General features: G+C 35.4%; 1 protein-coding gene across 3 annotated transcripts in view; it reads right to left on the bottom strand.

Moving 5' to 3' along the window:
* Positions 1-525: 525 nt before the first annotated feature.
* The window catches only part of LOC127841501 (uncharacterized), a 62,671-nt gene continuing 47,591 nt past the window's right edge, over positions 526-15,605 (bottom strand). For 2 of the 3 annotated variants that reach the window (XM_052370370.1, XM_052370371.1), the window contains 2 exons: positions 7,108-7,257; positions 526-4,068 (listed from right to left, as the gene is read on the bottom strand). In XM_052370370.1, coding sequence (XP_052226330.1) covers positions 1,891-4,068; positions 7,108-7,152 — 2,223 coding nt within the window. In that variant the 5' untranslated portion in view covers positions 7,153-7,257 and the 3' untranslated portion in view covers positions 526-1,890. The remainder of the gene's footprint in view (positions 4,069-7,107; positions 7,258-15,605) is intronic. The other variant, XR_008031041.1, reaches the window with a different exon arrangement.

Here is a 15,605-nt window from a genome sequence, read left to right as displayed (position 1 = left end):
TACCATTTATTGAAATATTTGTAAGTTGCGTACTTCGATGCGCTTAAAATATAAGTTATTTGCAGTATGTGACAAATCAAATACCTATTCCCTATACAAACGATAAAAATATAATTTAAAATATCTTATTTACATGTCCTTCAAAATTTATTTAATTGGTATACGGATTTTGTTAATGTTTTGAAGGTTTTTCAAGCGATCGGCTTTATTAAAAATGATTCCTAACACTTATGCTTTTATACCATCCAACTTTATGGAGGAACATCGGATCAGAAATCAGTATTTCCGTTTATTTGTACTGATATAAATAAACTGCATCAAAATTGTGCAATCAGTTAGTGCTAAACATATATTAATACGTGTTTTGTGTATGCGTAAGATTTCGCGCAGAGGCCTTGTATATACCAAATACTTAAAATGTTTTCGTCTATGCTTGTTGTTGATGTTTTGTGTTTATAGATTCTTCTTGATTCGTATGATATGTATAGATGTTCATAACCAGAGCTTTGAAAACAAAATGAACTGTGCCATTTTAACCTTTATTCAAACTATAACTCTATGGGCGAAATGTATAAACGATATTTCATGATCATAATTAGGTTACATACACTATCCTTTCAACAAGAAAAAAAAGAATAATTGCAAAAGGAATATGTAGTTTTACGTACACGTTTTGTTGTAGGCGTTATTGCGTGAACGTAGGCGGCGCCGACAAAAATAAACTATTTAACATTTTTAATTTGGTTGAAAAGAGCAGCGATAACCACAATCCATTATTAATATTAAAAAACGTATACAATACAAATAAATAAATACATATTGAGATAATAAAATTGTTATTCAACTTTAAAAGAAATTATATGAAATTAAATTCATTGTAGTTCGTTTACAAATGATCTACTACATGCTCTTAATAGTTGTAAGCAGTTTATGATAGTTACATGAAAAAAACACACCATATGTTTCATACGTTTTCGCAACATCTCCAGTTCCCAACTGCAGCATGGTTATGAAATATGTATTTGTGCCATCGTTGGTAGCCTTGCAATCTTTCTTTATCCTACCTGTTTAATATCATTTACTATCATTAGGTCATATTAAACGATTTATGAATAAATATATACCAAATACATCTTGCTTTATCAATATTTAGGAACATACGAATGATTTTGTACTCAAATGGTAATGGAAAAAAAGGGAAACACGTTTGAGGCAATTCAGAATGTTGGAGAATAATTGTTTGGTATATTTTTCGTTGATTCTTTGATACTTTGATTTTTGATTCAGAATACCATGGCAAACGAAAATGAGCAAAGAAAGAAGAAAAATACATGTTGTTTTACAGTTCTAACCCCTTTGAGTACTGCTCGCACCAATACAAATGCCTCTTAAACCCACCTTACATGTTATACAATATTAGAAAGACCCTTAGGCCTAATATATCTAACAAAAGTGACCATGAATGATCTCAAAAGTAAGCACTGTACATACACATATAAAAACATATTCAATATATAAGAATATTCGTAAACAAGGTCTACGTAATTAAAATGTTTTGTCTCTTTTGATAACACTTTCTGAAAATTGAAATACAACAACATGGTGGATATGAACAGGAATATGTTCACCTGCATCTACGCTACAATCATTAGTCAAGCTGAAAATTTACAATAAATAGACATCACAAAGAAAAAATCTCTCATCAACATTCAACAAGCTCCTCAAATATTCATTTAAGGCGATTAAGAAATCTATCAGCACAAATACAGAACAGAACAAACAACACCACAGTGCGAAAAATAAAATGATAACAACTGCTATGAGGCATTCTTATATATATTCAAATTTTCTCCCGTTGTCATGCATATTTACACCCTGAGTAGCCGAATGTCACCAGGATAACATTCTAAGCCCATAAATAAGACCTCCAATCATCCTAAACATGTGCCAGTAAGCTGCGTTATTCTTCGATCGAAGTTTAACTGAAAACGTATAGGCACGCCAAGCTTTTGACAAATTGCCTTCCAGTTCCCAACAATGTCCTATCAGATTTAATGAGGTGTCGATATGATAGTTTTGGTCTCTGAAAATCGCAGTCTGGAGATTCTTAAACGCAATGTCTTTGTAGCTGATTAATCCAGTAGTTCGAAATATTAAGTACTGTAGGTAATACAAATATGGCAATGAATCAACCACTGCAAGGTCCATCCACTCCATCCAGGAAGGTACATGTAGTGCACCACGGCACGCTTTATCCTCCGCCGTTACCGTTCTGTAGAACTCAGCGACAAGCTGCCCAGGAACACAATTGATTTCGTGTCTGCCAAACATTGTGCTCATAGCAACCTCGTTTTGCAACATGTGTAGGAACTCTTTTCGGCGTCGCAGCAGCTCTAAATCAAACTTATAGTTATTGAAATTAAAGCAAGGGCTAAAAGGTATTACTGTGTTAGAAACGAGTGCATCTACCTGATTAAGAATAGCAGCAGCCTCTTCAAATTGCCATGCTGAGAAATATATCGACGCAAACTTAAGGCGACTTGATGTCACGTCGGACATCAGAGACTTTTCACACAAAGTTAAAATCTCCTGCGGTAATGTTCGATTTTCACCGATACAGAGCGACGCTTTCAGTATAGCCTGCATGGAATAATGAAATGGTAATGCAATAGAGACTGCTGAACGAATGTATCCCGTGCTGGTTTTATTAATGGTCTCTAACTTTTGAATGTACTGCGCAAAGTAGTTTATTAGTGTTGATGTTTCTTCTTCTCCAAGCGTTGCCAAAATGTACAAAAATCCGCATGAGTAAAAGATCATCGAAGCAAACATCTTGCTGGCAACAACGATATCCAGTTTTTCGAAAGGGAGTTCATTTGTACTCTCTGTGGAAATCGACAATATACGGCTACCAAGGTCGTCCATTTTAACATTATACAAACAATACACATCGTTACGGATAATATCCGTGAACAATTCTATCAAAGACGGAAACTCATTCCATTGCAGTTTACCTGCAAATAAATTCACATTTACCGTCGTAAAGTGAGGGCAATATCGCACTTTTAACCACCGCCTTAATGTTGTCAAACAAAATGTTAAACATTGGATAAGATTTTCATCTTCCCAGATGCATGGAGGAAACATTTCCACGCAATACAGCAACGTGGTTTTCAAGTGAAACGTGCTTAAACGGTCGCCAACGAGCGGCTTAAAAAACTCTTTTCTGATTATTTTCATCATTACGTACACTTTCATTTGCGTCATTGTGAGGTCGAACATCAAAAGCCTCTCCATCAAATTGGTAGATAACCTCCAATAACGCTCATGTGAGTTATCGAAAGTTCGTACTGTTAATGTTCCTAGGCGTTGTTGAGGGTCCCAGTTTGTTTTGTTCTCAACATGCGCAGTCTTAACAAGGAAAACCCCGCTATCCTTTAGTTGTGACAACAATTCTGGTCCAGGCCAATGCCCGGGCTTTGGCCTTCTGAAAATATATTGACACTCTTCTGGCAGTTTTGCACAGTGAAAAGCGTGGACAATATCTACGAAACCGGCGATGGTAAGCGCAGGACCGTGTTGGGTATAGTCAATACCCTCTATTTTGTAGTACCGTTCTATGAACATGTTCACCCCATTGTTTTTCAGGAATAACCGCCCTTGAGCATCAATATGACAATACGGAAAAAAATCATCCGGCAAAACTTTAGAATAATCAGGCAAGAGCCATTGCAGACAGCAACACTGAGGCGGGGTTGACGTGTCCATAACCACAACAATATGCCCTAGCTCAAACTGCATGTCCGCAATATTATGAATCACCGGAAATCTATAGCACACAAGACTATCATTGTCTGAGTCCATACCTTCTGTGGTAGAACCTTCGGTTCGGCTTCCAAAATAATATACATCGGTATCCAAGTCCTGAGCCTGTTGATGGATGGTGTGCAAAGCCTCAAGATAAAGCCAAGTTGTCCTTCTCAATTGAATTGTTTCCTCATTGACGCCAATGTCACTAAGAGCCTTGTCAAGAGCCGCTGATGTCACAATGCGCTTGTTTCCATTATTCTGAAGGAGAAATAACCGTTATGTTAGATTTTATATACATGTACGTATTATATTGTATCTAACACTTCCATAGGTGAACGGAAGTTGTATAAGATCTATTCTCGAAAACAGTAGAACATCTACGCATGTGTTGTTATTTTAACTGATGCACTGAAACCATATGACAGAATGGGAAAACGTTGCGGTAGTTTCCTGCCTACAAAATCTGTTTTTCTTTATATTAGATACTTGGAAAACATCCAAGCAGTTCCGAGAATAAATCCTGTCCAACAATAATCTGATTGTTATGGTCGCAATGTTTATAATGTTACCGAACTCAGCGTAGTTAAAACGTTAAACATCTATTTTATTAAAGAGCTACGAAACATAATAAATCGATGAAATGAGAAAAGAGAACTCAGACGAATACTTATAACATGTGAACGCAAATTTGTTTATATATACAAATAAATGTATGCTTCACAAGCAAGTAACATTCATGATTATAAAGACAGTGTTATGCCGTTAAAATGTATCAATTAATTTAAGTCGGAGAGAGAGATTTAGTCAGTACCAAATAATATTGATAAGTAATATCAATATGGATTCCTTAAGATTTAAAACGAAAGTCACCTTGGACGGAAGTTAATTTATAAAGCATAGGGCGACGTTAAACAAGAGCACCGCCTTGCGGGTGCAGACCGATTATCTATTTTTCTTTTTAAAGGTGTAGGAACCTATTTCAATTTCAATCAGAAAGAAAGGAGGGTGGAGTGGAGGGGGTGTATAGTGTGGGGGTGTGGTCATTTATTACATTTTCTTCTAAAAATGCAAAAATATGCAATTGTGTTTTTTTGGGGGGAGGGGAGGGATGGGATTCTTGGGCGGGATGGTTGGAAAGTATTTCAAAAATAAAATAATACAAAAAAATATTTGTGTTTTTTAACCATGTTTAAAAAAAAAAATTTTTTTTTGGGGGGGTGGGTTTGGTAGGTATAGTGTTAGGGTGTGGTGATCATTTATTAGATGATATTTAAGGGGAAAAAAACTTTTTTTGGGGGGGATTCGGGGGGGCTTGGGGGATGGTTTGGGTGGAGTCTATTGTGGTATGTCAGGTAAGAGTTGTTTTGTCAAAGTATCAATCTAATCCTATCATAAATAAAGAATTTATGGCAATTTTTGCAAAATTTAATAATTTGACCTTGAGAGTCAAGATCATTCAAAGGTCTGGTAAAATTCAACTTGCCAGGTATAGTACCCTCATGATAACATGAAAGTATTTGAAGTTTGAAAGCAATAGCCTTGATACTTTAGAAGTAAAGTGTATCTAAACACAAAATTTAACCATATATCCAAAGTTACTAAGTTACTCAGTCAAAAAAGAGCCGTAAATCCGTAAAAAATGACAACCAGAGTTATGCAACTTGTCCTTTACTGTCCCCTTATGATAGTTTGCGAGTGTTCCAAGTATGAAAGCAATATCTAAGATACTTTAGGGGTAAAGTGGACAAAACTTAACCAAATTTTCATTTTTATAAGCATTAAGGGCCCATAATTCCGTCAAAATGCCAGTCAGAGTTACATAACTTTGCCTGCACAGTCTCCTTATGATAGTTAGTTAGTGTTGCAAGTATGAAAGCAATAGCTTTGATACTTTAGGAATAAAGTGGCCCTAAACGCAAAACTTAACCAAATGTTCAATTTTCTAAGTATAACAAGGGCACATAATTCCGTCAAAATACCAGTCAGAGTTACATAACTTTGCCTGCACAGTTTCAATATGATAGTTAGTAAGTGTTGCAAGTATGAAAGCAATATATTTTATACTTAAGGAATAAAATGGACCTAAACACATAACTTAACCAAAATTTTCTATTTTCTAAGTATACAAAGGGCACATAATTCTGTCAAAATGCCAGTCAGAGTTACATAACTTTGCCTGCACAGTCCCCTTAGGATAGTTAGTAAGTGTTGCAACTATGAAAGCAATAGCTTTGATACTTAAGGAATAAAATGGACCTAAACACAAAACTTAACCGAAATTTTCTAATTTCTAAGTATAAAAAGGGCACATAATTCTGTCAAAATGCATGCCAGTGTTCTCTTACTTTGCATGCCCAGTCCCCTCATGATAGTCATAAGTGTACCAAGTTTGAATGCAATAGCATTGATACTTTATGAGAAAAGTGGACCTTAACACAAAACTTAACCGGACGCCGACGCCGAGGTGATGACAATAGCTGATAATTTATGGAAAAAAGATGAGCTAATAAAACTAATCATTTCTAGCCTATACTCTGGATAATTGTGCATAAAGTATTTGCACAAAATTCATCAAATACGTTCCAAGCTAATGACCATTTACCGTTATTTGGTATTATAATACCGACATTTAGATAGTTCCTTTAACCACAATGGTGATTTCTTTCAGTGTCTTGCGCTAGTCAGAACGTTTGGGCATTTAAGACATCAATGCTTTCAAAGTCTAAATTTACTGTTTTATCATATAAGAAGCGGTAAAATAACCAGAAAACGTATATAAGAGGCTAAATAAACAAATTATTAAATCAAAAAATGTACTTTAACTTATTGAAGTCGGTTTGAATATTCATTACTTCGGACATATATTTCTGACAGTCAAATGTTTCGTCATAATCGTATCGTTCCTGATATTGTTCTAGTATAAAATCTACATGTAATGCGTTATCTTTCATATAAAGGTTAATGTGCAGCTGCATCTCATGCGCTTTTCTAATTCCCGGATCCTTGTTACAGCTGCGATTTATTTTGCACCACAATGAATGTTTATTGAAAATAGCGCTTGATTTTTCCGCATAAATGTTTTCCAAGCAGTTGTGAAATCTTAAGCAAATGTTGTCTGATTTAAAACCAAGGACCTATCGAATATTTAACTGTTGTATATTGATGTCCACTAGACGGCGTGTGCGAGATAATAGTCATGTATCTACACATTTCCCCTGAAACGCAGTGTAGACAAATCCGTATAATAAACCATATTCTCTAGCTGCTTTTCTTAAAAAACATAATATTGCTACATACGCTTCCTAAAGCTCTCCGCACGTGGGCTTCTTTGACTGCTGACATTCACTTTCCTCTGTATTTTCTAGCAAAGTTTCAGGCAAATGTCTTCACCAAAAGAATCGGATGGGCTGCATTTTCAATAACTTGTTGTTGTTTAGGACCTATTGTCTGCAAAAATCATAACAGCAATACAAAGTTAAACGTTACAACACAATGCAAACATTAGTGAATGCAATTTCTCCCGATAAATAACTTTATTTCAGTCGTTGCTTCGCTTTATTTTTAATAAGCGAAAATGAAGTTCAAACAATATCAGTCGTGGCTTTGGAAAACTAATTTTTGATTGTTACGAATTACTGCATTGTACAGGCTTAATCCTTTGGAACCATACATGAATAAGTAATTGAAGTTTATTTAAATTAAAAAAACACAGTTTTAATGCATGCAATTAAAACAACAGTTTCATAAGTAGGCCGTCATCAATTTCATACACACATCTTTTGACCACTTGCGTGATTGGTTGATCATTAGTGATAACACAATAGTTTATCAGTTTACATGATTTTTATTCCTAGAGTACATGTATATAACAGTATCGAGATTAAGTTTGCAAATCAATATTATTTGCAAACTTATTTTTTTCATTTATTGAACAATTGTAATGGAATTTTGCATATTTGTAGGGGACATTGAGTACATCGGGGTTTTGGCTCCCCCGTTAAGAATTGCAATTATCACACGGGTGTTTTTTCCAGACTGGAGAATTTTTCCCATATTTTACAAAAAATGTAATTTAGATATTATGCTTTGTTTACTGTCTCAATGTTTACAAATACACATGCTTAAGTCATAATTGTAAGAAATATGTACTTAAATAAGAAAATAAAGTGTTTGTAGATTTTCTTCACCCGTGGGGTTTTTACAGGGGCACCCGCCAATCTCCCATTTCCATTAAAACTCCTTGGGAGATTTGACGGGTCTCCCGTGGGGGGTTTGACGGGAGACCCCGTCAATCCCCCATTTTCAATAAACTCCAATGGGAGTTACACAGGGGCCCCCGCCCATTTACAAAGAAATCCCATGGGATCCAGACTTCAATAAACATTTAATACCCATTGCAATATATTCCATTGTATAAAGAGAGTTATGGTCGTTTCGTCCCACTACCAGTTCGAGCCACTGATATTACTGTTGAAAAGGGGTAGCGTTTCGTCCCACTGATAATATATAGCCGGGTAGGTGTGAATAATACCGTATAGGTGTGAATGAAAACGGGAAACGTTTGCACCTGTGATGGTCACCTCTGTGCCATGTAAAAACAACATTGTTTTATTTCAAGATTATTTATTCAGGTTAAATGTATTCTGTAGGGCTGTAACGAATACACTAGGTGACGAATACGATACGTATCACGAATACAGGGTGGCGAATACGAATATTTATTCGCGAATATGAATTTAAATGAACACAAGTAATACAGACAATTTGACATGACATTATATAGAATGAAACTATGAGTATCTGTCAATTTGATTGAGTATCATTGCATACCGAAAATATGAAATATAACACTGTGAAATAACAAAACACTAACAAGCACTGCTTAAACTTTGAGCACAAGTTTGAAACTTTTGAGAAAACATGACTAGTACCAATTAAATCCTTGAGAAGAACAATTAATAGTCAACTGTTGACACATAAGTGACAGCACCCATTCAATTTTGTTTAGTTGAAAAGATGCACAATGATTGTCGTGATAAACAAAAAAAATCCATCTGCTAATCCTTTGTGTGTATGTTTGAGCATCAAATCACCCGTATTTACCTAGATAAACGTTAATCAGTGTTTTTTTTACCCAATTGGGAACGGGTTCGGTACCCATGCCATTGGGAATTTTTCGCGTCGTGATCGTGAAATCACCAAATTGGGAAAAAACGAGTCGCAAAATCTTCCCAATTGAAATATGGTATTTTATTTACTTTGTTTAACTTGTTCAGCTTTAAGTGACACAGGAAAGCATCATAAACTTTTATCCACAGTCACGCACAAACAGCAACATGCTATCGGAACACAGATTGTGTTTTTATTAGTTGCATTATTTTACCCTTTTAAATTGCTGAATACAAGATGTGCATTGATGATTATGAATCCTGCTTATTCAATTATGTTTTATTGTAAAGAAAATCAACAATCAAGTATGAAGAAAAGAACACAATAAACAACCCTCTTACGGCATTAATTGTGCATGAAAGTGCTTAATATAAATTGTATTTACATACACTACACATCAAACCCACAATAAAAATAAAAATATATATTTTTTTGGAGGGGGGTATTTTTGGTATTAAACATTTAATATTAATTTTGTCTTCTAAATAAACCATTATAATTAACCTATTATCAAATTCAAGTCGAAACAATAAAACACATCTTGAAAAAAACAACAACTTTGGAAATCATTATAGTGTTCCCAAATGACATCAATAAAACCGATCACTCAAAATAGTCTGCAAGCAGTCAATGCTGTCGGTAGACATCAAAGGTCTTTGATGTTGGGGCCGATTTCTAGTAGTTAAAACTGTAAACTTGTTACACTCTCAGCAGGTGGCAAATTGCCAAAAGGCATTGATCCATACTACATTACCGGCAACATGCAGTACTGTCAGATAAAGCATTAATACATTTGCTCCATAGAGGATGCAATGTGTGAAAACTATCGGAGATTTGACATGATTGGATTATTCATATGTATTTTAATCCAGTGTGAGGAAATACATTGTGTTTGCTGGAATTTAAATGGGAGGTTGCTTTACAGGTATTGTTTGTGGACTTTAAACTGAGGGCGAAATGAATTTCGCTTTTCTCATTAAAAAAGGCCATATAAGCCGATGGCGTTTTCGGGGATTGTTTACTCTATTTTGATTGGTATTTTTTGTATTTTTTCTGAAATTGGAACGGGTCCGGTTCATTTTTGAAACAGCTCCGTAAGTCATTGGGAACGGGTCCGTTTACCGGACCCGTCCAAAGAAGGAAAAAAAACAACACTGCAATAAACAACCATCGAAAGATTTTTAAATTCAATGTCGTAAATATTCAACCGGTGCCCGCCATTTTTGTTGATAATCTCATTGTGTAACATAGAGGTGGGGTAGACATGATAAAAAACGCCAGAATAAGGAGAAAAACATTTAAATATAGGGGTTTATTGTATGAACCTTCATAAGTAAGGTAAGATAAGATGATTAAACATAAACTTTCAAACTCGAAACTACGTTGTTTGTATTCGTCAAATATTCGGTTCGGGAGGTGGCGAATAACGAATACGATTCGTCCACAACCGTATTCAAGTAATTCGAATATTTGAATGTATCGTTACAGCCCTAGAAATATCTAAGTCACAATCGGCACGGGGCGCTAATTTGTATTTGCTGCTTTTTATGTAATGCGTCTTCAATGTAAAAAAGTTCTTGCCTTTCTTTTGTTATTGTAACATATTTGTATCAATATATAACAAATATAAAAATGGTCATGCCCACTTTAATCTTAATATATTTTAAGATTTAAAATGAAAGTGAACGATTCACTTTATAAATTCTGATAGAAGATAAACGACGTAAACTGGATCCGATTTCAACAAAAACAGATAAGCTTGAAACTATGCATATTACGAAACAATTTACAATGGTGAGATTTTAGTCTCGAATAGTTGTTAACAAAACTTCAAATACGCAGATCAAAATCACGGTATTTTGTTTGTTATACATGTCTAGGTGCAATACAGTATTGTACTGTTGTATTCTGATTTGTATCGCGTGTTGAATAACCGTGTCGTTTACCGCGTAAACGCCCCACTCCCAACAGATAACAAACAGCATTTGTGTGCCTAGAAGATTAAGACGATACTGACATTTAACAAACTGTTGTTTGTTACAACAAAGGTACTGGTTTACTTTGTTTCTTTGCATATTATTCATTCCCGATATCGGCGTGGCATGTTGTTTTAGTAGTCAATAGTGTTAATGGGCAGGAAATTATCTGTTAAATGAAATTGTATAATTTACCGGTACACCTTGAAAACTGCATTTTATTTATTTAAACAAAGTTTAATGGTAATCTTAAAAAAAGGGACCGGTAAATCGAATGTCCAGAAGGTTAACAAGTTGCAAGTAAACTACGTATACATAAAGTGACGCTTTTAATATGCATACGAGTATCGTTTCAGCTACGCGTGCAGCAACCGAAGCTTCAACGAGCGTAACACCTACGTCTGTCTCTACAATAGTACATAGTACTTTGTAATTGGGGCACCAGATGACAATTTTTTTTCTACGGCGATTGTTGAATTCACGAAACTATAGGAAAGTCGTAATGACATCCGTTGGTCCTAAGTTTTGTAGTATTAAAACAAAATGTGTTATACGCTTTCGCACAAAATTATCAAGGAAATATGAAGAGCGCGGATATTTAGGAGGTGGCCACGCTGCGTTTGCATGACGCAAACGCAGTCTATGTAAACAAGACATCGGTCCTGTTTATTCGCCATTATAGTTAAACTTGCTTTCAATTCGGAATAAAATCAATAAATAAACGCTGCACGAAAATCCTAGCGTAAAATTTTAATGGCTGGTGATATTATTGAAAACATCCCCCACACCAACACACACATACATTGTCTATGGAAGTTGTGTCTTGTTAAACCACTTCTTACTAAGATACGCACGATATTAAATGTATATTACGTATTAATATATATTGATATGAATGATACCTATCTTAATATAAGCAATCTAGCAGCGATTCGGATTGACATGAAACTAATAAAAGTTACAACAATTACATGTATTTAATAGTAGCTGACTTCATTGCGAGTATTGCATTAACATATTCGAAGCCCCGACTGTCAAACTTTTGTGGTTTTTCTTAACGAAAGAAAGTTTAACGAACTGAATTAAACGTAAGCATCATAATTGTAAAAATAACAGAACATAATAGTTTATTTCGACTTAAGAATATATAAATCTCATCGTCATAAACATACATAATTATGAAATAACAGCTTGCGTTTCAATTAAATATATTAATATATAAATAACATTATAATGAATGTATGTTCCCTTCAAAATGAATGTTATTGTAATTTGTATATTTTCACATGTTGATGTTCTTCAAAAGATCTTCTTAAAATAAACGTGCTTCCTGACATCTATGCTCTTCCGCCATTACACTTCATGGCGGTACGTCGAATCAGCTACATATTTATTTGTACTGATATAAATAAACGACATCCTACATGTGCTAAAAGATTGAGTGTTGAACACATATGAGCCGTGCTCTGTGAAAAGGTGGTTTAATGCATGTGTGTTAAGTGTCGTCCCAGATAAGCCTGTGCAGTCCGCACAGGCTAATCAGGGACGAAACTTTCTGCTCTAAGCTTTTATGATATTTTCTGTTTAAAGAAAGTATCTTCTTACAAAAATTCAAGTTTATGTTGAAAGTGTCGTCCCTGATTAGCCTGTGCGGACTGCACAGGCTGATCTGGGACGACAGTTTACGCACATGCATTAAACCCCATTTTCACAGAGCACGGCTCATATATTTTATTTGCGTGTACCCATAAGCTTTCTAAAACAAGCCCCTTATATACAAAAATACTCAAAATGTTTTCGTCCGATAACAACGTTTGTTGTTGCTGTTCATATGTTTAGATATTTATTGATTTCGATACTCATAATAAGAAAGGTAAAATAAAACTAACTATTCCGGTTCGTCCTTTATTTGGCTTCATGTGTAATTGATGCTAGATAATCATAATTAAGTTACATACAATAATTATTTAAAAAGGTTGACGCGGTTTCACAATGTAAACTCGCCCCTTTCACGTTGATCTGAAAGATAACAAGAGGGCCTAAAAGGCCCAAAGACGCTCACCTGAGATAAAAAACCTGTTTTTTGCAGCCCAAAATATCAATGGAACAAATGTTTTAACCAAGTTTCATGAAGAAATAACAACAAATGGCCCCCGATTGTGATTAAATGAACGATCTATATTTCGGGACGATAATACCAAATGATGGTAAATGGTCATCGTTTTAGAACGTGTTTGGTGAATTTCGTGCTAAAACGGTATGCTTAATTCTGCAGTGTATATGTTATAAATGATTTCTTTCTATTTAACGTCGCCGTAAGCTTTATATATACACTTCCTGCCAAGGTGATTTTCGTTTTGAACATTAAGGAATATATAATGATATTAATAATAGATATTATTTGGTATAAACTCAATATCTCTCCAAGCCTTAAATAATTTGAGATAGTTCAACGTGGATAACACTAACATCATGAACGTTATTTGCTTGTGTAGCATAAATGTATTTATATATGTAAACATATCTGCGTTAATATTTAATAAGTATTCATCTGAGTTCATTTCATCGATTTAGTATGTTGTTTTACTCTGTAATACAATAGACGTTAAATGATTTAACTACTCTGCATTCGGCAACAGTATACACATTGCGACCATGATAAGAAGATAAATTTTGACAGGAACTGCGAAGTCACATGTTTTATCACACCTCTTAATGTTTGTCCAGTATCTAATATAAAAACGAGCAGAACTTCTAGGCAGGAAACGGCCTAAATGTGTTTACATTATGTCAAAGGTTGTCAGTGCATTATTTAAAATAATAACATATGCGTAGATGTTCTAATGTTTTCGAGAAATATAATTTTCCTAGTTTGAACAAAGTGAATTAGAGGAAAATTAATTTCCCTTGAATAAGATAAGTCGCCGCTAGAGGGCGTTGTATAAAGGCATATGCGGGTTGAATGCACGAGGAATTGTCATTCAGCTTGGCGATACTGACCGGTAATACACATTAATTTTTTGAGTGTCAGCGGCGTGTATAAAATGGCGGAGCGAAACCAAGGCGGGGATTTGCATTATAAATTAAATTTGTTGTTCGATGAATTGAGAGAACAGAATTGTATGGTTCAGAACTTAAAAGATGAACTGAAAGGCACGGCCGTGACAGCCTTCGAGGAGGCGAAACGTTTGAAAAAGGAAAAGGAAATGACGTGGCGGTTCAAGGGCAACAAAGCACAGCATGAATTCAACGAAGAAATTGTAAACATTTTGAAACATATCGAATGGAGCACAGAACATGGAAAAGACGAATATTGTCGAGAATTAGTTACGGAGGCATGCGAAAAGATAAGGAAAAGGAACACATTGATACGTATCGCGGATACGTCAGAGGGAGGATGGGACACTGTAAATGTTTACGAATCAAACCCGGTTGCCAGCGATAGTGATGAAGATGCAAAAATATCCAGGGCGGACAATAAAGCCACGAAGAAAAACGGAGAGCGGATAAGAGGAAGTATCCGTATTCCACGTCATCGGAAAAGTGGTTCGCGCCATATTCGGTCGCTTCTACACGTGGTACTTTTGCGGGCGGAAGAGGAAGTCTTTTTCGTGGTAACCGAGGGGCGAGCGCTACATTCCCATCGCAACCGGCCGTGACAGCTGCTTCGCATGTGGAGAGTCTTCTCACTTCCGGCGCGAATGTCCGTACGTCGCCAGAGGTCCGGGCACCAGCCACACAGTCAGTTCCGTTTCCGGCACCAAGCAGTAGTGTCAGATACAATTAAAGATGAGTAGTATAGAAATGATTTTGATAGATTTACAAGAGATTATTTTGACTATAAGCAAGGTGTAAAAGACATTATAGTACGGGGACGCTTAAGACAAAACATTGATTTCTGGGAGAGAATTGGGGCTAATAAATATATTCTTGATGTTATTACAATTGGCTATAAAATTCCATTTTATACTAAGCCCCCTAGACAGGTATTGAAGAATATTAGATCTGCTTATATTAATTCTGATTTTGTCTCTGAAGCTATCATTTGCTGGAACGTAGCCTGATTGAGGTGTGTGACGCACCTTCAATTATTATAAATCCTTTGACTGTATCAGAACACAGTAATGGAAACATTGGAAAAAAAGACTCATTTTAGATTTGAGGGCTCTATATATGCATTTGTATAAGCAAAGTGTAAGATTCGAAGATTTGAAAGTTGCTTTGTCATTTTTGAAAAAAATATTTTTTCATAGTGAAATATGATATAACTAGTGCCAATCATGTCATTCAAATTGTTTAACCACACTGTGGATTTCTAGGGTTTGCATAGAAGGGTAAGGACAATGTAGAGCGATATTTTCGTTTTCTGGTTTTTCCGTTTGGGTTATCTTCAGCTAGTTGGATTTGGACCAAGATTTGTCGCCCTTTAGTCAAAAAGTGGCGTAGCGAAGGTAAATCTGTACTCGTGTTTTTGGACGACGGGTTTGGTTTTTCTGATACTTATGAAAGTACTTTGCTATTAGGTACGCAGGTGAAACAAGATATGCCTTGTGCTGGCTTCATTCCTAAGACAGATAAATGCATTTGGGTGCCTATTCAGGTTGTGCAGTTCTTAGGTTCGATATTAGATTCGTCACAAGATGTGACACA

This window comes from Dreissena polymorpha, chromosome 8 (assembly GCF_020536995.1).
Source record: "Dreissena polymorpha isolate Duluth1 chromosome 8, UMN_Dpol_1.0, whole genome shotgun sequence".
Classification (NCBI taxonomy): domain Eukaryota; kingdom Metazoa; phylum Mollusca; class Bivalvia; order Myida; family Dreissenidae; genus Dreissena; species Dreissena polymorpha.
The sequence above is the reverse complement of the archived record's forward strand: the minus strand, read 5'-3'. Positions and strand labels throughout refer to the sequence as shown.